Here is a 26713-nt window from a genome sequence, read left to right as displayed (position 1 = left end):
TTTCATTAAAACAGTTGTTTTGTTCACTAAACAAACATATTTGTGTTTATTCAGTCTGATATGTGCCTACGCTTTTTACGTCATTTAAAGGTGGGCGATAATATGTTTCCTGTCTATGTCTGTTAGCAAAATATCTCATGAACCACTAGATGGATTTTAATGAGACTGTGCGAGGTTGCACGTACTATTTTTTTTTTTTTTTTTTTTTGACCAAACCAATCATAACCTCGTCGTTTCTCAACATGAGATGGCCTCTGGCATGAAAGGCGGTGGGAATGCTAGGATTTTTGTTGGCAAATTTTTTTTTAATTTTAGGAGAAATATTTCACATGATAGCTTCGGGGTTAGCCGCTCTGTGTGAATAAAAGGGATGGAGGAACAACGCAGCGTGGCTCAGTTTTAAACAAAACGGGAACGAGCCAAGGACAGGAAATGCACTCAGTTCTAATCTCTGTTTGTACATTGTGTGTGTCCTCCTCACACACACACACACACACACACACATCAGAGCATGAGGTCTCTGCCCCACAGATTTACTGTTTAACCCGTGCAGCCCTTTAACCAAATCGAGCCACACTCCAGCAATTAACATGAGGCATCGAGGGAAACATCTGCGAGCCCGCAGCAACACATCTGGCAGTACCCTACACACACACACACACACACCTCCCTGAGCCAGGAGACCCTCAGCACTCTGCAGAGCAGACATCAGCCAGCTGTGAGCAGCTGTCCCAGGGCATTTCCTCCCCCCCCCCCTGCTGTGCCCCCTCATTAGAGGAAAGATGACAAGCAGCCTGTTCCTCAAGGTCTCCCCCTCCACACACACACACACTGCAGACACACTGCAGCCCTGCTTGGAGGGGGGTGGGGGGTGGATGCAGGGCGTGGGGGTACACCTCCCTCGGGGGCTGTCCCTTCCATGACCAGGATCTGAAAGCTTCAGGGGAAGTGTCGTGTTTAGAGGAAGTGCGCTGCAGCTTCACGGGTAACAGTCCTCCCCACCACCAACAAACGGGATAACTCGTCTGCAGTCCTGAATATTTAATGAGAATATTTCATCTGAGCCTGATCACAGGGAACACGTTTAAAATGCTTGTCTTAATGTCTGCTCGTTACTGGAAAAGGGCAAAAGAATGATAGGAGTTTGGTGACGCCTTTTCTACTAAATTCGATTCACAGGTAGAATAAAAACCGAGCGAAACTAGAAAAACCTAAATAAAAGCTCGAATTTTAATTTAAATTTTCATTATGACCCATCTCCAAAAGGTGAAAGGTAGGCGAAAATGTTTTGAAATGTGTGTCTGTTAGCAAAATATCTCACGAACCAGCAGATGGATTTTAATGAAGTTCACAGAAAGCGATCATCGGACGTACGTCTGCAACCGATTACCTTCTGGAGTCAACTCGATTCAAGATGGCCGCCACAGCCAACCGAATGTGGGAAACACAAAAGTGGCTGCAACTCAGTTGGTTTTGTAGATATCGAGCTAAGATTTGGTGTGGTAGTAGCTGAGAGTCATTCACAACACATACTCTGACCTCGGTGTGTGGCGTGAGATCACACGTATTATTATTATTTAAAGTTTGACCAAAAAAATGCCGTGACTCATTTCTCAACATAACATGATCTGAGTTTAAAACTCTGGCTCTGATCTTATATATTTTATCATTGGATGAAATGTAATTATAAGTTTAATTTTTTTTTCTGTTTTGCATAAAATCAGGTTTTTAGCCTAGATTTGGTTTTATTATCGATTCTGCATCTAATCTGAGGATCCCTTGTCCATGTTCTGTCCTTCTTCATGTACAAAAAAAATGCTTTCACAAAATAAATAAACAATATGTCGGTGTTCAGAGTTGTTCTCCGTTGTGTCGTCAGGATAAGGAGCCCCGCGGGATCATTCCCCTCGAAAACCTCAGCATCAGAGAAGTGGACGAGCCGAGAAAACCTGTAAGAACCGAACGTACAAAACCTGTTCTGTTAGAACAACGACAACAAAAAAATGCTTTGTTTCCATTTCTCCCCGCTCCCAGAACTGCTTTGAGCTCTACAACCCCAGCCACAAGGGTCAGGTTATCAAGGCCTGCAAGACGGAGGCGGACGGGCGGGTCGTCGAGGGCAACCACGTGGTGTACAGGATATCGGCCCCCACCCCGGAGGAGAAGGAGGAGTGGATCAAATCCATCAAGTAAGACCGCGGCGCGTTGGCGTGGATCCATTTACACTTAGAGGGCACATAGCCAGCGCCTGTCTGCTCCCACGTGAGACTTTCTCATGGCTGACCTTGACACTGTGAGAGACCAACACACACCGTCCTGCTCAGGACCCTGGAAGTCTTTTAGCAGCATTTTTACACCTCCCGTCCAAACTGCTGCCTTTTTTTTTTATCCAGCAGAGGAGGGAGGAAGCACCCAGCTCGTTATTGATCGGGCTCGCTGGCCGTCATCCAGTCAGCTTCAGCTTCACTGGCAAAAAAACCCCCAACAAAAACGATCGATATCAGGGCAGAAAATGATATTACTCAATTGTTCCGTGCTGTAATGACGTTATAGAGCCTCTCAGCGGCCACAGATGCGAGATCGCAGGTCTGAGTGAGTTCCTGAAACCTTGTCTGTAGGGGAGGACGGATGTGCAGCATCACAAGCCGCTCGGAGCGCGTGTTCTGAAGGTCTCCTGGCTATTACCGCGTCAGATCTTAGGTCGATATCTGTAAAATCGACTTCTTTGTTCTTTAAGGTCAGTTGTTTGCTTACTGTTTTCGGTGTCAGCTCAATCAATCAATCAATCAATCAAATTTTATTTGTATAGCACATTTCAGCAGCAAGGCATTTCAAGGTGCTTTACATAATTAAAAAACAAAATAAAAACAGCATGTGACAATGAATAAACAGTAAGAAAGAGACAAACATCAAATACCCGCACTCTAACCCTAATTTAGACATAAGCAACTCTAAACAGGTGGGTTTTAAGTTGAGATTTAAAGGCACCCAGTGTTTCAGCTGTTTTACAGTTTTCTGGAAGTTTGTTCCAAATTTGTGGTGCATAGAAACTGAAAGCTGCTTCTCCTCGTTTGGTTCTGGTTCTGGGGATGCAGAGCNAGTCCAGAAGCAGAAGATCTGAGGGGTCTAGACGGTTGGTACAGCGATAACAGATCTTTAATGTATTGTGGTGCTCACCCTCATGCCTCCTGTTTTTCGTCACGCACAGGAAGCTGTTTTCAGCAAATAAAACAATTCTAAGTAACCTGAACGTCGCTTCACTTCTAAACTGTGTTCAGCTTGTTTTCCCCTTTAAAAGGTCCAGGATTAACTGACGTGTAGGCATTGGAAATGCACCCAAATGAATATCTGATACACAGAAATGGTCACTGTCGGCACTAAGGGTCGCCATCTTGCTAGGTGCTACGCTTATGACTTCACTGTTTCCACGTTGAAGCCACACTTTAACGCCTTGTGTGTTGCTCTATGCTGCAACGTCATTTTACTGAAATAAACATAAATCGTGCAGATTGTGAAAACAGGAGACGAGAGTATTCTGGGATGCGCCTCCCACCAAGCAAAACGCTGACCTGGCGCGTTACCGTCCCTGTACTGTCGATCGTATATTAAAGGTTTTATTAACAGTCGTACTCCTGGATCGAGCATTAGACCTAAAATAATATCAGAACTAAACCTTTACAAGCTGTCACTTCGTACTAGATGGCTAGTATTCAACTCAGTGATAAAAGTAGCAGGCGCTGTAATCATTTTAGCCAGACCAGTACACTTTAAGTATTTACACATTTACTTACTAATAACTTCGTTAAATAATGTACTTTGACCTCATAATTCTAGAAATATATATTAATGTGATATAATACGATGGATTTCTGTAATTAAACATGAATAACTGAGCTTTTTCCTAGCCTATACAGATGTTTTTGGTTTATGAGCAGTTTTCTGATTCACATACACAACGACTAAAACAGATAAAAGTTTAAAAGACCACATACCACATTCATTGAAGTGCAGGTTCTGATCATTATAACAATTAATGACAAAACATTTGGTTTCTTGGCTGAATTTAGGCTTTTGCGTCAGATGTTTCTGGTTTCCTGACAGCAGCTAAGGCCGGCACGTAGCACCTGCCAAGATGGCGGCACAAGTTCTCACCTTGTCAGCACAGACCGTGCTGTGGTTGTCCATTCCAGGGTAATTCTGTTTCAGGGAGCCCACCACCCACATCGCTTTTAATTTATTTGGTAATTTACCCCCAAAAAATCCAGTGGATGTTTTTACCAACAGCACGTTTTAAAGATTAAACTGTAAGAAAACATCTGTTTTTCTTGCTAACTCAGATTCAAAGCCAGCTTTCCTGTCTGCAGACACAAGGCAGGATGCATTTTTTGCTGACCACTGAAGTAACGTCTTCACAGGGCTGATGAATTAGATGGTGTTGCGAGTTTTTTGGACACAGTCGTGGTTAATCTGCTCCTTCCTGTCCTCCTTCGCAGGGCGAGCATCAGCAGGGATCCTTTCTACGACATGCTGGCCACCAGGAAGAGGAGGATAGCCAATAAGAAATGATGACTGCATACTTTCAGCTGCACCTCTTTGACCGTGTGTGTGTGTGTTACGGGAGGCATGAGAGTCCCACGTTGGTTGTTTTAGGGCTGAAGTAAAAATGCAGGAATCTGTAGATCGCCTGCGTTTCCGCCCGACGACTTTCTGCTCCTCAGTTCTGGTCTAATGTGAATGTAGAGATTTTTTTATAATTATTTTTTTCCTTAACTCTGAGCAGACTTTGAATATTCGACAGGAAGCAGAGAAGAAGAAACTGTAAATGAAATCTCCACCAACCTGGAGGATAAAGAGGAACAGCTGTTTTCTTGAAGTGCTTAGAAGAGATTGCCCTCTGCTGGACACATAGGGGACTACATCCACTTTACATTAAAAACAAAAAAAACGACACATTTGTTGTCCTTCAGATAAATGTGCCAGCAAGATTGCCATTTTCTCACACCTACAATATGTTGTAGACCTCTGAAAGCCTCAAGCTGACCAATCAGCTGGTCTGACTGGCAGCCCTCACCTGACTAACCGGATATGCAAACATCGATTTATTCTGTAATTATTTAGGCTCGAATCTTAATTTACGTCAGTCCAAATATTTAATCCTTGAATGCAGAGAAGTCGAAGCGGGTTTTCTGAAGAAAATAAAAAACTTGTCATGCGGTTTTAAAAAAGCTGTGTTTCATCAAACGTTACGTTGAAGGGATTTTTGTACCTGAAGGATCCAATTTTGTGAAGTTTGTCTTTTTGTATTTATTTTCTTATTGTTTTATAAAACATGTAGAGTGATGCACATGTTCCTGTCGTGTTCGTGTAGTGTTGATCACGGCTGCACAGCAGCTCGTCTTGGTGGAAGGAGGCGTCTCAGTGGCTCCGGTTCGAGCTGTGGAGCCTCCTCATGCGGGTTTTTACTGCGCAGGAAACTCAGATACTGGAACTGTGAGCCAACCGAGAAACTCGCAGCCGAAGCGAAGATGTCTAATCTATGAGGACACGGCTTCTGATGTACAATCTTAATAAAAGATTCATGCTAGTAACGGATCACAGCTTCTGTTCTGCGTGGAGCTCAACTCACTCCCAGCCTCCGGTTCTTTTAAATATGGTAAGACTGTTTGTCCGTGTGTGAGATCTGAACCATTAGTGTGTGTTTATCTGGAGGTACAGTCAGCGGATCATTCGACAAAAAAGCTCTTTGTTCCTAAAACACAAAGGCACATAAATCCCCCGACGTTCGATCAGCTCGTAAACAAAGTCCAAGGACGAAAAAGTACAATTTCTGACATTAACAAATGTATTTTTAAGGCTTCTACCTTATACAATGTGTGAATTCAGACATGCTAAACAAAACAAATTATGACAGCAGTTTTCTCGACTTCTTTCTAAAGTCGAAAAAAACAAAAAAAAAAAAATCAAACGGAAACTCTCCAAAGCTAATAATCAGATTCATTATTGACTAATGTCCAGAGAATATTGTCCAAATCAACGAGTTTTTCCTCTAAAAACAAAAAGCAAACCAACAAAACGCACAAATCCTGATACAGGATTGTTTTTTTTGTTGTTATTTTTAGAAAAATAACTGATAGTACAGTTCAAATTAAATTCACAGTATATTTGATGATACTAGAAGACACAAAACTGGATTTTTAATAAAATAAAATCTAACATAAATGGTCCACGGCCATGATTTAAAAATAATAATGATAATAATAATAATAAAAAAGGACAGGAGAAAGAAGTATGATCCGGAGGAAGAGAGTTTCTGAAATAGTTTAAAAAGTAAACCTTAGGATACAGAAGGGGAAAAAAAGGACAGAGACGCCTTTCAAAATAAAAGAAAATCAGAAAAATGTCCTCAAGTCTGTCCAGGGTTAACATGGAGGTATCAGTTCCCACCACTCATCCATAAATATCCACACAGCCGCCTCGACGACGACTACAAAGAAACTAAAAACCGCCGCAGCCGGGCAGGTGTGGTGACATCTTTTAACGCTCCTCCCCGACGCGGCGTATTGCGGTTCTCCTTTCAGGCGGCCCGTTCTCCCTTTTTTTTGTTTGTTTTGTTTTTGTTTTCGTTCTCGTCTGAAGCAGATGGATGTTAGAAAGTTCACGAGTCCTGAGTTCCACTGAGCAGCAACTGAGATGTTTAAGCTCCGGGCTTTGTTTGTATTCAAACAATTATATATTAATTATTTTTAATAATAAATGTTCAACTGGTGACTCTTTTTTGTTTCTTGTTTTAACCATATGAGTTTTAAGATAAGAAATAAACACTGGTTTAAAAAAAAAAAAAGATTTTTGCACATTTAAAACACTTGTTCTGGTAAAAACGTATAATCCCAGTGAAGAAGCACCACTTCCGAAAGTTCTTGATATTATTCCTCTGCTGTTGTCAAATGGTGTCCACGTTCCTGCAACAAAAACATCCTGTTTGCTCGGTAATCAACTCTACAGAGATATTGAAGCGAATTGTTACTTACAGTCAGTGTTTGGAGCCACTGGACGAGTTGTTGGTTTGGCTGTAACCATTTCCTACAGAACAGGATCGACACTTTACGTTCAGTTTCTGCACATAAAGATCAACAAGGCGGTGATTTTAAACGGTGACTGAACCTGTGTGTCCGTTCAGGTAGGCGTGAGTCGAATCGTTTGAGGTGGGGTTGGGATGTGAGGGGGGCGCGTGGTCCCTGCTGCTGTCGGCGTGGTCTGCGCGGCGGCGCTTCTCCGGAGAGGAGCCGCCGTTGCGTTTGGGGTCCTTGATGTCGGCGTGGTGGCGCTTGCGGCTCTCCCTTTCCTCGCTGCTGCCGCTGCCGTGGCCCCGGGCCGCGCCGGGACTCCGCTGCTCCGAATCGCCGTCCCGGTGCTGCCTCTTCTTCTTCTTCTTCCTGCGGGCCTCCGCGGCTCTGTCCGAGTCCACGTCAGAGCTGCGAGGGAGGGGACAGAAAACACGCACACACAATGCCATCAATTCACAACAGCTTTAAAAAAAAAAAAAAAGTTAAACGCTGCAGCCACGTCAGTGCAGCAGTCAGATCTATTTAAGCTACAGAACCAATCAGAGATAAAACAGGAAGCCAGCATATATTGTGTAGATTTGAAGTAAACATGCTTAATTTAATCTCATCTAAAGTAACGATGGGAGCCTGACAAGCTAATGAGGCTACTTAATCAGTCAGAGCTGCTAATTGGACCAATAAACTTCTTCTAATCTTTTTAAAAAGTGTAACCAGGAACCGGTCCGTGTCTAATCCAAGTGTTACACAGAGGCATGGGCTGTTTGCTGGTGACAAGGTTCCCAGCCCACCGTTTCTATGGTTTTATCTCTGATCCATGAGATCCCAGACACGGCGTGACGTTTCTTCCAGCCGGATGCTGTGAGAGCCGTTCCTCAGCTGTATGACGGATGTGACCTCCTTTTAAAAAGACGGAGTCAGCTGTTTAAAAACATTTTCTAGAGGAAACCCAGTTGCCGGCGGCTTGGCTACTAGAGGAGCAACGCTCACTCTTTTAAAGGCAACACAGTCTGTGTAATCATGTTTACTTTAGAGCTATAATTAAATGAATGTAGCTGATGTTTGTTCCTGAGTGTTGTTTTGGTCCTCCACGTGTTCATCTGTGTAAAATCACCGTCACTTTGAAAACAGCCTGTTGGTTTCCTAAATAAACACTGTCACTCTTACATAAAATACGTTGCGCTTATTTTGTACAAACTACAAACTGATTTTTTTTCCCTCATTATTTTCTCTTGCGCTGAGGAACGACCTACTCCGCAACATGTTTGTGGTTTCTGGTATTTAAGCAAGTTCCCACGGCGACACATGCCGGCAAGAAGTAAAGCATTCGGGCGACACTAAAGACCGAAGTTGAACGTGAAGCTACGTCACAACCTTTAAGACGATTGTGATGACATTAACTCCACCTGCAGGATGTTAAGATGAAATGTTTTGCGTTTCGCCAAACAGCCTTGTTGTAGAAGTCTGTTTAACTGGAACAAACATTCATCTTCACAGATCTGAGTGGAGCGGGAGCGTCAGTCAGTACCTACCTGCTCTCGTGGTGCCTGTCTTTGTCTTTTGACTTCTTCTTTTTCTTGCTTTTTTTATGTTTTTTAGAGCGGTAAGTCTCGGGGCTGTCCCCCCTCTCTTTCCTCATGTGCTCAGAACTCTGCTCCTCCTTCCAAAGAGAAGAGTCAGTGTTGGAGGCGCGAGCTCGTGGAGGCGACGGCTTGTACTTGTTTGTTTCTGGATGTGCGGCGGGGGAGGAACTCCTCTCCTTTGAGCGGTAACCGTCTCTCTCCCAGGCGTTCCTTCTGTCCTTCGCTGCCCGCGATTCTCGACTGTCCCACCTCCAACGACTGGGAGGCTCCTCGCGGTAGGGGTATCCCCTCCGCTCGTGGCCCCCGTCAAATCGCTGGTGGCTGTAATGGTAGGACCGCCTGTCATGGTCGTGGTCCCAGTAGTGCGGGGCAGCTCGCTGCCGGTGGTGTTCGAACTCCCAGTCCCTGTATTTACGCTCGGGAGGAGGCAAACGATCCCGGTGCGAGCGGTAGTGATCTCGGTGGTCTCGTCTGTAGCGATAACGGTCACTGTGACTTTCTCGTATTGGACTCCTGTCCCTGTAGTGTCTCTCTCTGTGTCTGCTGTAGTCAGAGTACAGTCTGTCTCTCTCCCTGTCTGGAGAGGACTGCCTTTCGTTGCCTCTAGGACTGGGTTTGGACTGGATCTGACCCTTGTTTTCTGGTTGTCCTTCAGTTCCTGCTGATGGGCCGTTGGTCTGTAAGGAGTCCTTCGCTTCATCTTCGTCTTTGCTAACCTTCTGAGGAGCAGCTATCCCACTGGCACTTTGACAGCCGCCTGGCTCCGAGGATAAGGCCGTGAGGTTCCCAGGATGCTCGGAGGGAGCGGACTCTTTAGATGCAGCGGAGTGGGTCTCTGTCGTTGGGGCTGAAGGTGGAGAGCTAACGGTGGAGGGTGATGTGTGCTGAGGCAGAGGTTCAGACAGCGTTTTAGCCCTTGTGTCTGCAGCAGGGAAGTGCCCACTTTCATTAGCAGCAGAAGGAGAGCTCTGAGAAGAACTGGCTTGGAATGAGGCAGACTCTGGTGTCTCTTTGCTGGAAACAAAAAATAATACAAGTGTATGAGCAAAGCTTATCTTCGGGCATCAACATGTGTACGAATATAAATGAAATAAAAGCTGATACATAAACTATGGTCCTTATTCTAAACTTGCAACTTAAGAAAAGAGATTTTACCAACTTAATGAGAACGACAGAGCAATGATATTCAGTTTCTCATCTCAGAACGGTTATCTTACTTTGGTTGACAGTGACCACTGCTGAGTCCATTAGCAACGACCACGGAGGATGAACTGCTGTGATTACTGATGGAGGCCTGAAGAACACAAAGACATTCATTATTATGGTTATTAAACTACAATAATGTCATAACTTGTACCTTTAAACAAACATGTAATATACCTTTTCAGGAGTGCTGTGTCCGTTCACTTTATGGTGTCCATAAACATGTCCATTTTGGGTGGATTTAGAGTCTCCACAGCTTGGTCCATTTAATTTACTTCCATTTTGATGCACTTCTGATTCACTGTTTGTATTTTTAGGAGAAGCAGCACAGACATCTGCCGGGACAAGATGTTCTTTAGTTTGAGACTTGGATAAGCAGCCGTTATCCAGAGTGCCGCCGTTCTCCTGATCTGATTCTTCAGAAGACTCTTGGCTGTAGGGGACCAGGAACGATGCTCCATTCCCAGTGGGGTGATCCCCGTTACTACAAGACGTGCCGTTCACATGGTTCACTTGGTGCGGAGCAAAGCGAGCGTCCGAGGTAGACTGTGAGGAAGAGGAGGAGCTGCTTGCAGAGGACGGCTGGCTGTAGGAGGACGAAGAGGACGGTCGGTTCTGTTTGCCCTGTCCGATGAAAAATGAAAGCTTTTGCCGTTTGTCCTGGTCTGGGATCATTGTGGGTCGGCTGATCGAGGAGGAAGCCGCTGCGTGGCCAGGTTTTCCTGCTGCGCTGCTGCTGCTGCTGCTGCTGCTGCTGCTGGCCTTGGAACTGCTGGGATAGTCCTTCAGAGATCCATTCCCATTAACGTGGGGAGCGCTCTGAGGAAACAAACAAACAATAAAACACAAGCATGATTGGTAAAAAACTGGCAGCATGTCGTAATGTCATAGTAAAAATGGTTTCAAGATTACCTTGGTCATATGTGGTGGTAACTGTGGACCGATGAAGCCGATACTGTTGTGGTTGGTGGTGGTGTGGGCGCGTGGCGTCACCACAGGCCGCGGAGACGACTGACCAGAGATGCCAGGGGGATTATGGCTGAAGTTGCTGTAGTTCCCAGTTTTCTTCACATCAGATGATCTGCTGACACCACAGAAAAGGACTTTACTGATCACTTTCCTCCCAGAAGTCAGTTTGTGGGGGGCTGGAGGATTTTTATTGATGCTTTAAAGGAAGTCTTACAGCTGTAAAACTACTTTGTTTAAAATAGCAAACACTGAAAACGGCTGTATTTATTTTACATTAAGGTTGTAATCCGTTATCCATATTTGTTTTGGTGCTGCATTAGGAAAAAAAACTTGGTGCAACTAATTAAACCAACCCTGAGAGGTTCTGAATAATTCAGAAGTAAAGAAAGGGAGACGTTGCTTCTGTTCTTCAACAACCACAACCATAATTATTGCTTTTAATTTGTACCAAACTACCCAGTTTTAACATTTAAAAGGGTTTTTGTACAACCTTCAACTGAAAATAAATGACTTAAGTTTCACACAACCTCTCTATTTTTTTGGAAAAAGGGATCATATTCATACACCGAGATCCATTCAAAAAAGAGTTGTTGAGTTATGGCCGACTCACTTGATGTAGAAAAGAACATAAGCCTGTTGGTTGAGGACAGAGCGGATGTCGCTCACGGACACAGAGGAGTCGTTCATCTGATACCACTGACCGTTGCTGGCCTGTGAGGCACAAAGGGGTTCGACACTTTACATTCCAGCTTCTGAGTTGGTTTTAAAGTGATAATTACAATAAAAGCTAATAAAGGTGCAGCAGAAAGAGCACTAGGGCTGCACAGTTTATTAAAATCAGACAAAGGACTGCTTAGACTGTAAGATTCAAAATGTCATGCATTCATGCTTTGTATGTAAATAATATATTTGGCCAATCTGTAGAAAAGCCAACACAAAGCTAGCATAAAATATTACACCTAATGTATATTATACTTAAACATTGTTCTGTTTGTGTAACTTCCTGAGTGTTTCTTAGCATCTATAGCTCTGTATGTCGATGAGGAAGACTTCAGTCTGTTCAAGGCTTTCCGTCTGTAAGAACTTCACCTCAGCTGTGTTAACTCTCTGACACAAACGTGTGTGTGTGTGCCTACTCGGCAGCAGCGGGGATCTAATAGATTAGAGGTGGTTTGTAGCACTGCCAGCACCTTAATATAGCAGAAGTAGTGTCCAGCATGGCAGCTGAATCCAGAGTGAACCAGCACAGCATACAGCCCGTAGATCTGGGCTTCCCCTTGACACTGAGACATGAAGGGCCGAAGGTCCAGATATTCTAAATATTTAACATCCTGGTGAACACAGAACCATCGACCAGTTTAAATTACCCGCCAAATACATTTGGTTAAACAGAGTTTTTACACGTCTATAACATGATTATTATACTGTGTGTGACGGCACCTTTGTGATTTTTCCTCCGGTGAAGTTTGCGAACCGTTTGAGAGAGAGGGTGAGCACGTTGGGGCTGCGGTGGATTGTGAATCTCTTTGAGGCTGTGACCATCTTTTTGCACCTGAGGAAAACAAAACATCAAATGATTAGGCAGAGCGACACAAAAAAATAATTAAAAAAAAGACCCATGTTTCTTGTTGTAGTGGGTTACTTGGTGCACTTGTAGGCGTTTTCCCCATCCAGCTGCTCAGGCTTTACAAACTGCTCCAGAGCTTTGGAGACGCTCGGAGCTGTCTGTATAGATGGAAAAATAATCATAAATTGAAGGTTTAGTATCATTTTTAGAAGCTTTGATAAAGTCTTATACATTTAAACATCTGTATAGATGCAGAACATGCCAGAAATGATAAAGAACGACGTCTAATTACCTTAATTTCCAGAGTGATATCCAGAAAAGGATCAAATGTATCAGAGACTGATTTGCAGTTTAAGCATTTCACTGAAAAACACGTCACAAAAAAAGTTAACATATTAGCATAAAAACGCTGTGAAACATTAAAACGTGACTTTGCGTAGGCGCAACAATTCAAGGGAACAGATTAACAACAATAACTTACCTCTGGACCTAAGGTAGCCACCAAATACTTGATGAATGAAAGTGGTTGCCTGCGTTTGCCTGTCCAACCTGCCGCAAAAACAGACGATCAATATGAAGCAATATGAGCATCAGTGTCAACTTACAATAAAACACCCTCTAAACCGGTACGAAAACAGCAAAAGGTCACTTTAAAGTATTATGAACTGACTAGTTAAAGCTCAAACAAGCTAAGTTGATGAGACAATTGTTATTTATACAACACTAATCGAAGAGAACCACATTAATCAGAACTTTGTGTCAGTAAAGTCAGTGTTTTTTAAAATAAAATAATAAATATCATGCAATATTTTGTGTATACACAGTATTTTTATACTGAAATCACACAGTTCAACAAAACATGAATGTTTACTGCACCAAAATCAACAACACTGAACAATTGCAGGATGTTATTATAATTGGGGCTCAATTATTTCACATGACTGAACAATATTGGAAAAAAAACTGACTGTGCTCCAGCAGTAAAAAACAAAGCAGTCATTAAATCACTATTTGTCTTCACTACTAGCTGCTTTTCCTAAAGGGCCAAGCTTAAAGTTTCTTGAATTTTGTCAGTACAAGCAACATTTTAAGAGGAAAAATAAACCGCAGACAGAAGACCTTTGAACAAACAAAATCACAAAAATCAAGTTCTGCTGGTTTGAACATATTTAGCATTAGGGCTCGGATGTTAAAACACAAAGAGTGGTCATGACTTTATGTCTGCTCTTAAAAGATCACACTCACTTGGTACCAGGTAAGCAGGACTTTTGCATAGCGTCCACTGTGTACCGCAGGAACTCATGAGCATCCTCCTGACTTCCATAGCGGAAGTGCTTTGCAATCCCTGAACATGGAAAACAAAATACGAGATGACTAAACATGCCTAATGAAACGTCTTTCAACTCCAAAACTACAACCATCCCAGCTAAATTAAATGGTAACTCAGTGCGTCCATGTTTTATTTCAGAGACAGTCCTCAGCTTCAGCTGTTTAGCTCCGTAGAAATCTACTTACTTTTAAGCTCATTGAGTACACCGATGGGCTTAATGACATTCCCAGAGTTAGCAAAAACCTGAATGACGTGGTTTTGCATGGTGCACATCATACAGAAACCCGGCTCGTGACCTGGAGCAGACGTTCGGAAGATTAATTAGAAAACAATCAGCCTTTGTGTCTTTTTTTTTGTTTTTCTTTAAATAAAAGTGTCAAAAAAGATAACTTACATGTTTTAGAGTGCTCCCTGGACAGCATGTAGTTGGCTAACGGCGGAGTGTAGGTGAGACACTGCAGGGCCGAGTTGAGGAAGCACGTGTTCCCCATGTTCTGCAGGCCGGCGCCCACACGGTGCACCTGAGCCCACTTTAGGCTGAGCCGCTCTGGAGGGAACAGGACCTTCTGGGGCAAGTCGATTCCATCGCCACTGCTTATAACTACACACACACACAAAATCGTGATTAAAATCAGACACAAAAGCAGCGAGTTTTATTTTTGCTGCTTTGCTTGTTTTTGATGAAACTGGCCCCCGTAGGTTGGTGTTAATCTGCCGGCTACGAGACGAGCTCGACTGACTTTAAAACTGGCTGGGTTATGTAACCGAGTGACTGAAAAGAATTAGCAGCAACAAAACCACCCACAAAAACAGACGCGTGCAAAAAAAAAACAGCTACTTCATCAGCGCAGCTTTAATTTGCAGCATTTACAGACGATTGTTCCTAATTTAAATGCAGAAGTACGCAAGTTAAATCAAACAATATACTTAGTTTGTAAAAACAATTACCTTTAATTTGTTTGTTTTTTATTCATCCTAAAAAAATTTCCACTTCCTCATTGTGTACTCGACAGTCCTGGCTGTGTAACGCTCGCCTCTCACTGATAAATGCAGACTTAACAGAGCCGCAGTCCGTACACGACGTCTCGTCTCGCAGGGCATTAAAACACGCAGCAGGTGAAAGCCTTTTTCGCCTACCTTGGTCCTTGGGCCGGTCCACGGAGGAGGCTGCGCTGTTGTAGACAGCGGCGCCGGGGGTCGGACCCAGGCAGCCTCCTGGAGACTTGAGCCTTGGAGAGTCGCTGGGCCTGGTGGGACCCACTGCCCAGCTGCTGGAACAACTGCCGTCCATCCCCACGTCTCCGCTGGTGAAGGAGGATCGGTTAAATCCGACTGACTCGTGGTCAGACTTCTCTGACGACCTGTCAACTATGGTCATTGTTCATAGCTGCGTTAGGGACAGAGACAGAAGCGCACAACTTCAGGAGTGGCTAAACAAAAGGGTCAACATTTTAGATGCCTTTATGTCTACGTTATGTCAAAATAAACTGAATTACTTAAAGCTAACGCATGTTTAGATTGTGACAACTAAATGCCAGAGATACAAAGAACATTACTTTTGAGAAAAGCCTGTAATAATGTCCATCAGTGAGCAAATTTCAATTGCTGTCCCTTTTTTCACACATGTTGGAACAACTGGACAACTGAATTTAAGGATAACAAGAGAAGAACGTTTTGAGCTTGTGCGTAAACACTAAGATTATTTAAGGTGAATAAAAAATATCCAACTAAAACATCACAAATCAAAAAGAGAAGATGACGAATTGTAGTTTGCACGTTCAATTTAACTCATCTGAAGTTTATTTGGGAGAAGCAGTGCATGAAATGTTACGTATCAAATGATTGGGATGTTTCAGGACTTTCAACTGGAGCTGCACAAGATGACTGCAGTAAGTCATAGACCATTATATTTCAGGAAGCATGCATTAATGTCCTGCATGATAATAACAGATGTGCTCACACCTGGTTTGGATGACTGTGATGACATTGGCGAGTGTGAGGAGTGAGAATAATGTGGGTTTATTGCAACTGATATTGTCATCGCCACATTGAACAACAACACACACAAGTTATTCAAATTATACGCTATTTTGCATACTCTGCTCCAAGTTAAGCTTTTAAATTCACTAAACAAAACTTCTAAACAGGACTAACAATACAGCAGTTGTATCAATAAATGGTAAGACACAAATGTTACAAATATAATCAGAAAAACATGAATACATGGGGGATAGGAACAGTAATAACCTGTATTTGCTGTATGAACTGGTTGTTAGATGTTATAGACAATTAAAACACTAAACCCCGCTAACATTTATTATTATTGACAAACTACTTCTGAGGACCTCAAGACAAAAACAAACACTACTGTGGAGCTCTGAACCTCACTGTTTATGGTTTCATTTTCCCTAATGAGGCTCCTGCTTTGCTGCCTTTAACATCATATTACTACATAACTCTGCAACGAGGCGAGTTTAAACTACAAAAGCATGAAAACTGTCATTTTTATTGGCGCTGTAAAGGTCTCCACGTGAAGCTCTCAGGTCTACAAGGCGACAGAGAGCTGGGTTCCTTGTCGGAAGCGGCAGCTGTTCCCTCCCACCTGCTCTGGCTCAGACACTGTCGCAAGGCCTTAAACACGCAGCGCCTTTCGACATGAAGAATGAGCGCATTGAGACTTAAGTTTGCGTGGGCGGCGGGGCGCAGACAAATGCTCCAAAACGCTTCGTGGGGAAACGAGCAGCTGACCTGCGAGCCGGCCGCTACGAAAGAAACGAGGAGCCGAGCGCTCCGACACCCCCGCGACGCAGGCGCCGATCGGTGCGGCGCCGCTCCTGCTAATGCTAATGCGGCTAACGAGCTTAGCCACTTAGCTAGCGGCGACACTGAAGCTAGCTGACATTGTGGCGGGACTCCTAGCTTTTCCGCTAGCGTGCTGAGAGGAGCTTTTATCGCTTCGATATGTGTTGTGTATCCAACGGGCGGGCCTGAGGGACCGGGCGTGTAGCTAACTGAGAAAGGACACCGGGCGGCTGCGTGCTTACTGCGGTGCTCTCTGCCGACATGATGACACATAGAACCGGTGTAGGGCTACTACAGCGATTCTCGGCGGCTCAGACCCGCTCAAACACGCTGGCTTCGCGCTCCGCGAGATATTCGACCGCGAAAGCCGCTCGGAACTCACCTGGAGTCTGTTATGAACGCGTTAATAGCGGTATTAAATCCATTTCTTATTTCCTGCGGGTGTCCGGTGGTGAACAATGACGTAGCTAATTACCCCACGGGTACATCCGGGTACCTGCCATGTATCGAGCTCCCTGATAGGCTCGCATCTCCGCGAGGAACGTGTTTCGGAAGGATCCGCCGCCTGTATTTAACTCTGACCTTAGCGCGCTCCGTGTACAGCCGGTGACATGGTTGTACACAAATACGTCAACATTTTTGAATTTTAAACGAGTTCACAGCATTTATGAAGCCCAACACAACACACATCCAGCTGAACAGACGTCACATGTAGCCGGTTATACATTAAAATCACCTCCCATCCTCACAAGTTCAGACAGTTTAAATATGTATGCATCAAAACATATTTACAAAAAAGATTATGTCCTATATTAACTGACTTGAGATAAACACAGCCAGTCCTCCATGCAGGTCACTTTTTCCATAGCTTTAAGCACCTCCATGATGGAAAAAAACACCATCATTATTCAAGTGAGCAGCGTCCACAGCTGCCTATACCATTTAAACAATGCTGCAGTGGCTGAATAAATTCAGTTTACACAATCCTCTTGAGGTTTTGTTCGAAGTTCAGCTGTTATCCAGGTCAGAGAAGGTAACTGTGACTTCTGAGCTCTGGAGCTGACTGATCTGCATCCTCAGCTGCATGATCTCCTCCTCCTGCTCTTCGACCCTTCGCTGCAAACTGTGGATGACCTGAGGGGAGGAAAAACAGCGTTACAAACACCTGCTCCGCAAGAGCCACGTGGATTAAAACATTAAAGATACTTTTAAAACACTGTGTAGTAATCTTAAATTACATCTAGACTCCTCAGCCCTTTGTAAAGTTAAATGAATGATCGTAAGAATGTAATGATTCACAAACAAACTTAAGTGGAGCGCATTGGTTCTTCCCAAACTACCATGTCTTTTTTGCAGAAGAGTTCACTCTCTAAGAGCTGCCTGGCTGTGGGGCGAACGCCGGGCTCTTTGCTCGTCAGCTTCAGGATGTTCTCGGCCAGAACTGGCCATTTGTGGCAGAACGGATCGGGAATTTTCCCTTCTCTCAGGTCCCCAAGGGTCCGGACTCGCTCCATCTCTGTCCCGAAAGGCTGGAACAACTCGAAGGCCAGAACCCCGACGCTGTACATGTCTGACTGCAAGGAAACACGGATATTCTTCTTTAACGGCTTTTATTCAAGTCCCAAAAGAGATGCACACGTGTTACCTTAATTCACCATTCGTAAAAGCAATAAACAATGAAAAAAACAGTTGTGTAAATCCCTAAAAATCAAGCAGCTGCACCGTGATTACCTTCGAATCATAATGGGAGCCTTTTAGCTGTTCTGGAGCAGCGTACACAAAGGTACCAACACCAGACGTGTGTGTGGAATCTGCAAAATAAAACACGACACGTCACTTCAGGATAAATGGTGCCATCTTCTGGTGACTGTAAGAGAAATTGTGTTTTAAAAACCATAAATAATAAAAAAAGCCATGAGGTAGGATGTTACCGCTGCCTGGAGAGGAGGTTTTTTTACAGTCGTCGACGATTATATCCCTGCAGGCCAAACCAAAGTCCCCGATCCGAACGTGACAGTCATGACCGTGAAGGAAAATGTTCCTCGGCTACAGAAAATTAAAAAAAATAAATAAACATTAGGATTAGTTCAACACATCGTTCCGTCTAAAGATAAACAGTAACAATAAAATTAATTTCACACATTTTATTAGGAGCAAAAACATCTAACATAATCTATAACTGCATTTCCCCCCCCCCCTACATACTTTTACTCCATAACACTGCGGCATGATAATGGTGCAGCCGAATCAGAAACATCCACCTTCGTCTTATCTCGCCTGTTAAAATGCGAAAACACCGTGCTCGTCTTCTCGCGTAGAAACGAAATGAGACAGTAACTATTTGCACAAAGTAACAACTAAATAAAAAACAGTGGAGTGGCACAAACACCGGAGCGTCAGAGGGTGGCGTCGGTCCCCTCAAAGGGCCCCGAATGCAGCAGCAAGTTATCAGTTGGAACAGAAACGCTGCACGTCAGAGCTAGACGGGTACGTGATGAAGTCAGGCTCAAAACAGCGAGCGGTAAAAAACAGAAGTAGTTGATAAAAAAAAAAAAAAACAACAACAAACAAGGAGAAGTGCAGTAGCTAATGCGTATTTAGGCACTCGCGCTTGGGAGTTTTAAAATAACTATTATTTCTGTCAGAAAGTAACCTTTGCTATTTAAATAAAAACCCAAAACAGATTCAAACTTTTACACATCTTCTGAAGAACGAAATACAGAAAAAGAGAGAGAAAGTCCCGGTCATGCTGGAGGAGCACAGTGAGCACACAGACAGGAGAGATAAAGTTTTCAGGTTCTACAACAACGACTTCTACACGGCCATCGTGGACGGAGACGTGGGACGCCTTGACGACATGTCGAAGAAGTATGGCGGCAACTTTCTGATCGATGTACGGGGCGGTGTGCGCGGAGGAGTTTTCTGGAAGGTAAGAGCAACGACAGCACCGGCCGTCTCCCCTCGAAGAAAATAAAATAAATAGTATAAGAACAGAAACAGCTTCTTGCTGTATAGATTACTGCATAAATAGAAAAGAAAATGTATTCGGGGGGGTCGTGCTCGCAGTCTTTCAGTTGATAAAACAACAAAAAGCTTCCTCGTTTATTGTTCAGGCACAGTTCAAAGCTTCCATATTTCTGCTGCTCGTTTCAGAGCTTTGCTGTTCTTCCCCTTCACCTGGCTGCTTCTTACAGAAGAGCCCAGAGCATGAGGAGCTTACTGTCAGCAGGAGCCGACGCCGAAGTGAAGTGAGGACAAACGCATCGCAAAATGTCTTTCCAGCAAAGACCCGAGTGTTGCGCACCTGTTTAACCTTATAAGATAAAAATACCTCAACACTTGATAATAAAAATTACTTGAAAATTCCCAGAGAGAATGCTACAGATTTATTTATTATTTATTACAAAATAATAATAAAAAAAAAACAATTCTCAGCTTTTTAATTCACGCTGATATCACTGACTCTGACTTACAGGGACCGGCTTGGTCGAACCCCGCTGCACTTGGTGATAATCGACTGGCCGACCATCCAGACCAGCTCGCCAAAGTCGACCTCCAAGTTGCGGGCCGCAGAGACCTGTTTACGGCTCCTCTGCGAGCACGGCGTTAACGTCAACGCACAGGTGAGAGGTCATCTGTGCTCCGACGAGTACGTCTGTCCACTGTTTGACACACTCAAAACTAAATCTTGGTAATAAAATATAGACTTCGTGTTGCATGTACTTTGGTGTTGTTCCTGTCCAGGTGGAGGGAAAAGGTCACCAGACGGCGCTCCACTTATCAGTGCGCTACAGGGCGCCATCTGCGGTCCAGATTCTGAGCAGCTATGGTGCTGATGTCAATGCTGTGGACGCCAGTGGGATGACACCCCTGCATATGGCTGCAGGGACCCTCCTTAAGGATATTACAGCCAGCCTGATCAAACTGGGAGCAGATATCAACAAGGTCTGTACCGCAGAGTGTTTAGTTTCTTATGTGAAGACAAACTATGTCAGAATCCTTTTTTTCTTCCTCTTTTAAGAAGATGCAACACTCTGGGAACACTCCTCTGCACCTAGCTGTGGTGGCAATGGCAACCAAGGCCTCTAAAGCATCCGAGGATGATATTCGCTGCGTCTCTGAGCTCCTTCAACACGGAGCAAGGCCGGACTTGGAGAACAAGGCCGGGCTGTCACCTCTCCACCAGGCGTGCAGCATGGGTAAAGAGGAGCTGCTGGATCTGCTGCTGGCTCACGGAGCCGACGTCAACAAGCGGAGCGAAGCAGGGGAGAGCTGTCTGTTCCTCTTCCTGAATCGCAGGCCAAACCTAAGGAATCACGCCCTGCTGATGAAACTCCTCACCCTGACGTCCCCGCTGACGCTCTACAACCAGGACGGCTGCTTACCTTTGACCTTGACTCAACCGCGCTTCTCTAAACAGAGAGACCAACTCCTCAGGCTAATTCAGCAGCCAAGAACACTTCAGGGTATTTGCAAGCGTGACATTTACCTGAAATGTGTTGGTGGGAGGAAAGAGGATTTAAGAAAAGTTCTGCCTGAAAGTCTGTTTGAGTTTGTCTTCGATCACTGGGCGATTCAGCACATCTCTTTTCAAGATGGCGAACACGACTCGGTCCAACAAAGAAGCTGCACCTCAAGCTGAGACCGATGAGCCGGTCATATGACGAAGGGAATAAGACGTTACCTTCAGGTCTCGGTGCATGATTCTTCTGGAATGAATGTAGTCCACTCCTTCAAGTATGTTTTTCAGCAACCTTAGTGTGTGTTCGGCATCGACACAATCATACGGAGCTGAAAGCAGAAAAGTACAAGGCGTCTATTTTAAACTAATTTGAGGATTATCTATTGATTGACTTTTGTGTGAAGGCAGCTACAGGAACAGCAGAGTCCTAAAAAAAGTTTCCTTAAGAGGACAATAAAGTATATAATATTGTATCTTGGAATGCAGACAAAATTAATAAATGGCATGAAATAAACAGAATTACATGACATTTGTTATGTTTGTCTCTTTTCTCACAATTGTGTTTGTTCCAGGTATTAGTAAATGGAGTCTGCACTGTACCAAAACGACACTTCAGAGGTTTAGGAATCGTATAAATAGACTTACAGGTGGAAATCTGTTCTCTTTTAGGCCCAGTGTTCCTCTCAGAGATCCAGTCCTTCAGGGAGCGCTCACACAGCTGCATCTGAATATACAGCATCAGGTGGAGCTGTACCTGAACATAACGAGAACTTCAAAATAAAACTAAATCCCTTTCTAGGTTTTTTTTTTTTCCATGAAAATCCAGCAAACAGTAAAAATATGGATTTATTTTTTTGTGAGATTTTTTTTTTTTTTTTTAAAGTACGTACCTCTTTGGAGGGCCTTCTGGTGCTTTTGTCGGGCCACTGCCGACACTCCTTGTCTCCGTAGGAGTTGTTGTTCAGCTTGATGCTGTTCCTGCTCGACTCCTCGTCTAACAGCGCCGGAGTGTCCCAGCCCGTGGTGGGACATTTGGGGCCACTTTTGGGCTCTCGTTGCCCCAGAAACACACAGGGGACGTAGTTCTCCGGGATGCGGCGCAGAGTCCTGGGACACACGGCTTGGCCCTCTTTGGTTGGAACTACGGCTCTGATAGGTTGAGTCTCTGATGCGGGTCCTTTGACACTTGAAGCAGCGTCCGTCTCTGCCTGACTTTGGCTCTGGAAGACTATAGAGTAGCTGGAGCTGCTGTTGTCAGGGCTGTCACCAAAACTGGGAACGAAAGAACCGAGACAAATGCTTTGCTACACAGCAGGCACAGGCTGATTTAGTAGAAATTGGTGGCGTCACGAATGACTTGAATCCTACCCGTCTTGTTGTCCAGGAGATTCCAGAGCTGGAAGATGGGACTCCGGATCTGCAAAGAAGACAGTTTTACGTGGAACGTTCTTTTATTTCAGCCAAGCCAACTTAACGCAGGATAAGAGGTAATTACTTACACGTCGCTGGCTGAACATGCTCCATCCACGCAGTGTGATAACCCACAATATTTACATGCTGTAAGCTGGACAACACTTTGACTTCCCTAAGAACCTGGAGCGCACAAAAATAACACAATCAGCTCCAATGACTCATCAATGTTTTTTGTATGAAAGCATAAAAAAAGGTCCGTACGCTCACCTTGATGCAGTCTTCCTTTGAGACTTGCTTGATCAGAATCTTCTTCACTGCGTAATACTGCCCATCTAGTTTGTTCATCACCTGCAGAGTTGTCAAAGAAATCACAAATATGTTGACTCACTCCTTTGGGGAAAGCTTGAAAAGAATTAAGAACTGTTAGCGAGCAACAGAAAAAAAAAAGAGTTGAATACCTTAAAAACATTGCCGTATGATCCTTTCCCAAGTCTGGATATTTCTTCAAACTCGCTAAGATACCGTGATGTCTGGGCTTGAAACAGTCCCTCCTTGGGTCTGTGGGGAGGAGGAACATCAGCTTCTTACAGTTTACTTAAAACACTACGAAAGCGACAGAAACACAAGCTCTAAAAACTGTTTACCTTAAAGCAGGATTGTGTGCGTTTGCACCAGGACCCTGCAAAATAAAATCAGGCTAATTATAGATTTTGAACAAATCAAAGCACAAAAAGAAGTTGGATCAGTTTAGGTAAGCGCACACGGCAACGAGACGTGTACTTACCTGTGGATAGAGCGAGGAGCTCGCGGCATTAAGCAGCTCAGTGAACGCCCGGTTGTGCTGGAGTCTGACGGTGCTAAATTCATCACTTATGGCCAAAGGCGAGAGGAGATTCATGGCTGCTAAGCGTTGGCCTATTACTGCCGGGGGCAGTAGAAAACAACATATGCTTGAGACACCGCTTCAAAACACAAGCCGCAAAACGCATTCATGACGACCGAACAAAGCGCCTCTCCGGGTAGCGTACCTTTAAAGAGCATGCGCGAGCGAGCAGGATTGCTCTCGTAAACGCAGCACAGGTGCTCGAGCAGTGACCCGAGGAGGAGGTGGTTAGGGATTGCTGAGGCGAACTCCTGGATGGACGGGTAGTGTCTGCCGGCCATCAGCACCTCGCGGTTGTTTTCTGTATCAGAGGCTGAAGAAACAAGAAGGAAATTAACAGAGAATGAGACAAAAAAAAGAGCAGCAGCTGTGAGTTTAAAACAAATATACTATAGCACAAAGCCAGTATATTCCAAGTTTAACAGCATACCTTCTTCGAGAACCTTCGCTATCATTTCAACAATGCTTCTTTCCCCTACGTCCATATTTCTATCTAAAAACCTGTTTGATGTAATACTACCCACTTCAGGCCGTAGTGACAATTATTCCCTTCAGCTGCAGTATATGAAATGAGCTCATCTTGTTTGTACATGAGGGAGGGTGCACAGAAGCAGCTCTTATCTGCTACGACCAGCGGAGACCACCCCCTCCCCTCCGCCTAACACACACCAGAGCCAGCCGAGAAGAGCGGGCTCGCCGAACCTTTATATGGTTTTTAATTCTTCAGGTTTATGTACTCATATTTCTGGATGTGTAGAGTGAAACATTTTGACGTGTTATGAAGCACATTCTCATGGTTGAGCAGGGCTGGTGACTTTATCTTATACGTTGTCATTGGAAATAGCCAGAACCTTTTTTTTGTCAAAACACTTGACACAAGATCTCCTTTAAAATGTATCAGAAAACGTCAAACAGACAAGAGACACAATGGTAAGGTAAAAAAACAACTTTAGCACAGCATTTAAGATTAAACTACTGCAGTTGAATATTATGTCTAACAGTAGGAGGAAGAATAATCTAAAATGGATATTTTTTTTTGTTTACAAGAGGTTTAACTCCTTATTTATACATCTGCTACGTAACAAAAAGCACAGAGTACATCTTTAAATAAGACAAACAAAAATTCAAAGTTGAGTAAGCTACTTTCAACAATACCACTTCCTCTGAAAGGCATTAGTTTGGCCTCCAGTTCTAATATAAAGAACCTTGTAGTTATTTTGGATCAGGACATATCTTTTAACCCCCACAATAAAAATGTTGCCAGGTCTGCTTTCTTCCACCCATGTAATATCATTGATATTTGAAACGTATTGTCTCAAAATGATGAAAAAAAACTGGTCCATACATTTATCACAGCTAGGCTGGACTAATTCTTTATTATCTGGGCCTTTAAAAAGTCTTCAGCTGATCCAAAATGCTGCTGCCAGAGTTTTAATGAGAGTTAGAAGAAGAGTTAAGATTTCTCCAGTTTGAACTTCTCTCCAGTGGCTTCCTGTCAAATTCAGAACAACATTTAAAATCTTCCTTCTAACATACAAAGCTTTCAACAACCAAGCTCCATCTTATATTAAAGATTTTTTTTGTTCTATCTTTTCCTAACAGAGAACTTCACTCTCAGACGGCAGGTTCACTTGTGATTCCTAGAGTTTCTAAAAGTAGAACGGGAGGCAGAGCTTTCAGTTCTCAGGCTCCTCTCTTGTGGAACCAACTTCCAGTTTCTGTCTGTGAGGCTGACACCCTGTCTACTTTTAAGACCAGGCTTAAGACTTTCCTTTTAGATAAATCCTATAGTTAGGGTTGGTTTGGGTTTCCTGAGCTCTCTCTTAGTTCTGCTGCTATAGGCTTAGACTGCTGGAGGACAAACTGACCACATTTTCCCACTCTGCTGCTGTCTTTACTCACTTTGCTCTCCATGTTTGGTTTTGTAATTATTTCTGTCATTAACGTGTGTTTTTCTTTGTCTTCCTTTTTACAGAAACTCCACCTGGACCAGTCCTTCTTTGTTTGTCTTTCCTGTCCTCTCAAACTCCAGTCAGTCGAAGCAGATGGCTGCTTGTCCTAAGCCTGATTCTGGTTCTAGTTCTGGTTCCGCTGGAGGTTTCTTCCTGTTAAAAGGGAGTTTTCCCATCCCACTGTCGCCAATGTGCTGCTCAGGATGGGAGACTGTGATGAACTGAAGAATCAACACAATCTGCTGACTTTAATCTTCCTTCCATTGATACCTTTTACTAATTGGCATTTTATAATGTATGTGCATGTTTTAGTACAATGCCTGGAGATGACTTTTGTTGTGATTTGGCACTATAGAAATAAACTGAATTGAATTACCAGACAAAATGGAGGAAAAATTCTGAACAAAAACACACTGAAAAATCTTGCTAACAATGCAAGACGTGGCAACATTTCAAAACAGAATTTATTTTTCATTGAGGCTTTTAATATTTCATCAACTATATTGCTAAAATAAATTTAAAAACTGGCTTTGTTTTTCACATTAGACCTGTTAAATAATTTCTTTATTCATGCTTCATTTTCATCTGGTCAGATGGTTTGTTTAAAGTGCTTTTCTTAAATATATAAAGTTAAATATATGAAGAATCCTTTTAGCTATTTTTGAAATGGATGTTTCTGAAATGGAATAGACACAATTACCACCTTATTATCCACAGTCTAATGCAACAATCCATCCTTAAACGTTTTCAGTTAACACTGAGTCTCATGAGAAGCTAAAGTTCAAAAAGATAATTGTGCAAAAATAAAAATATTGTAAATAAATATGTAAATAAACTACACCACAAACTACAACAGAAAATGAGAAAAACTTCCAACGAAATCTTGCCTAGCTGCAAGGTAATCTCGCGAGATCTGAAAACATTGCCTAATATTTTGGAAACTTTACTCCACGGCGTCTCTAAAGTGTAGGATAAATACCAAGAGGTGGATGAACATAGAACCCAAGCTCACATTAAACCAAAACAAACTGCTTACTGTCAAACTGAACTTCTTCGTCCTCTTCGCTAGCTAAGCTGAGCAGGCTACTCTCCACCTCGTCCTGCCTGCCGACAGCTGTCAGGTTGCGGCGAACCAACATGCTGCTGCCAGAACATTCCTCCGAGTACACGATACCGTTGTCAGATGTCGAGCTGTACATTCTGACTTAATGAAACAAACAGAACAACTCATTACTAAACACGACACAAAAGTCCCATCGCCTCCTCCGTGACTGCCGCAAACCGCGTCCGGCTACTCGACAGAAACCCTGGCTTTTTTAACATTTACATGGCAAGAACCTGACAGGCACGAGAGCTCTATTGGGATGAAGTCTCGCGCGTTCCGTGACAACGGTCGGCCATGATTTAAGAGCAGCCGGGCACAAGGGATCGTCATACAATATGTCGACAACAAGCACAAGAAAACTAATATTTAAAAAATGTCTGTCT

The 26713-nt window shown here is 43.6% G+C and overlaps 4 protein-coding genes across 6 annotated transcripts in view; 2 read left to right on the top strand and 2 right to left on the bottom strand.

Moving 5' to 3' along the window:
* Nucleotides 1-5982, top strand: part of LOC108237182 (cytohesin-3) — a 36180-nt gene extending 30198 nt beyond the window's left edge. The window contains exons 11-13 of the mRNA XM_017418426.3: nt 1880-1951; nt 2035-2189; nt 4494-5982. Of these exons, the coding sequence (XP_017273915.1) occupies nt 1880-1951; nt 2035-2189; nt 4494-4566 (300 nt within the window). The 3' untranslated portion in view covers nt 4567-5982. The remainder of the gene's footprint in view (nt 1-1879; nt 1952-2034; nt 2190-4493) is intronic.
* Nucleotides 5820-17016, bottom strand: usp42 (ubiquitin specific peptidase 42). Of its 2 annotated transcripts, none has more exons than XM_017418420.3 (18): nt 16898-17016; nt 14851-15100; nt 14108-14314; nt 13899-14009; nt 13629-13728; nt 12865-12932; nt 12676-12746; nt 12459-12541; nt 12257-12368; nt 12007-12147; nt 11427-11527; nt 10760-10931; nt 10025-10666; nt 9862-9938; nt 8594-9658; nt 7162-7472; nt 7029-7080; nt 5820-6959 (listed from the first exon to the last, which is right to left on the bottom strand). In XM_017418420.3, the coding sequence occupies exons 2-17, from the start codon at nt 15089-15091 to the stop codon at nt 7031-7033; spliced, it is 3552 nt and encodes a 1183-aa protein (XP_017273909.1). In that variant the 5' UTR covers nt 15092-15100; nt 16898-17016; the 3' UTR covers nt 5820-6959; nt 7029-7030. The 2 variants fall into 2 exon arrangements, with proteins under 2 accessions (XP_017273909.1, XP_017273910.1); XM_017418421.3 differs by having other exon boundaries at nt 10760-10928.
* A 143-nt stretch (nt 17017-17159) lies between these two features.
* eif2ak1 (eukaryotic translation initiation factor 2-alpha kinase 1) lies at nt 17160-26638 on the bottom strand. Of its 2 annotated transcripts, none has more exons than XM_017418423.3 (15): nt 26262-26638; nt 23419-23586; nt 23175-23311; nt 23035-23069; nt 22849-22948; nt 22658-22738; nt 22477-22570; nt 22346-22394; nt 21868-22249; nt 21623-21731; nt 21200-21306; nt 18447-18561; nt 18247-18326; nt 17856-18089; nt 17160-17649 (listed from the first exon to the last, which is right to left on the bottom strand). In XM_017418423.3, the coding sequence occupies exons 1-15, from the start codon at nt 26422-26424 to the stop codon at nt 17524-17526; spliced, it is 1980 nt and encodes a 659-aa protein (XP_017273912.1). In that variant the 5' UTR covers nt 26425-26638; the 3' UTR covers nt 17160-17523. The 2 variants fall into 2 exon arrangements, with proteins under 2 accessions (XP_017273912.1, XP_017273913.1); XM_017418424.3 differs by lacking the exon at nt 26262-26638 and adding an exon at nt 23704-23838.
* LOC108237181 (ankyrin repeat domain-containing protein 61) lies at nt 19096-21206 on the top strand. The gene is made up of 5 exons (XM_017418425.3): nt 19096-19444; nt 19669-19763; nt 19991-20138; nt 20260-20460; nt 20537-21206. The coding sequence occupies exons 1-5, from the start codon at nt 19262-19264 to the stop codon at nt 21155-21157; spliced, it is 1248 nt and encodes a 415-aa protein (XP_017273914.1). The 5' UTR covers nt 19096-19261; the 3' UTR covers nt 21158-21206.
* Nucleotides 26639-26713: the final 75 nt, after the last annotated feature.

This window comes from Kryptolebias marmoratus, linkage group LG17 (assembly GCF_001649575.2).
Source record: "Kryptolebias marmoratus isolate JLee-2015 linkage group LG17, ASM164957v2, whole genome shotgun sequence".
Classification (NCBI taxonomy): domain Eukaryota; kingdom Metazoa; phylum Chordata; class Actinopteri; order Cyprinodontiformes; family Rivulidae; genus Kryptolebias; species Kryptolebias marmoratus.
The sequence above is the reverse complement of the archived record's forward strand: the minus strand, read 5'-3'. Positions and strand labels throughout refer to the sequence as shown.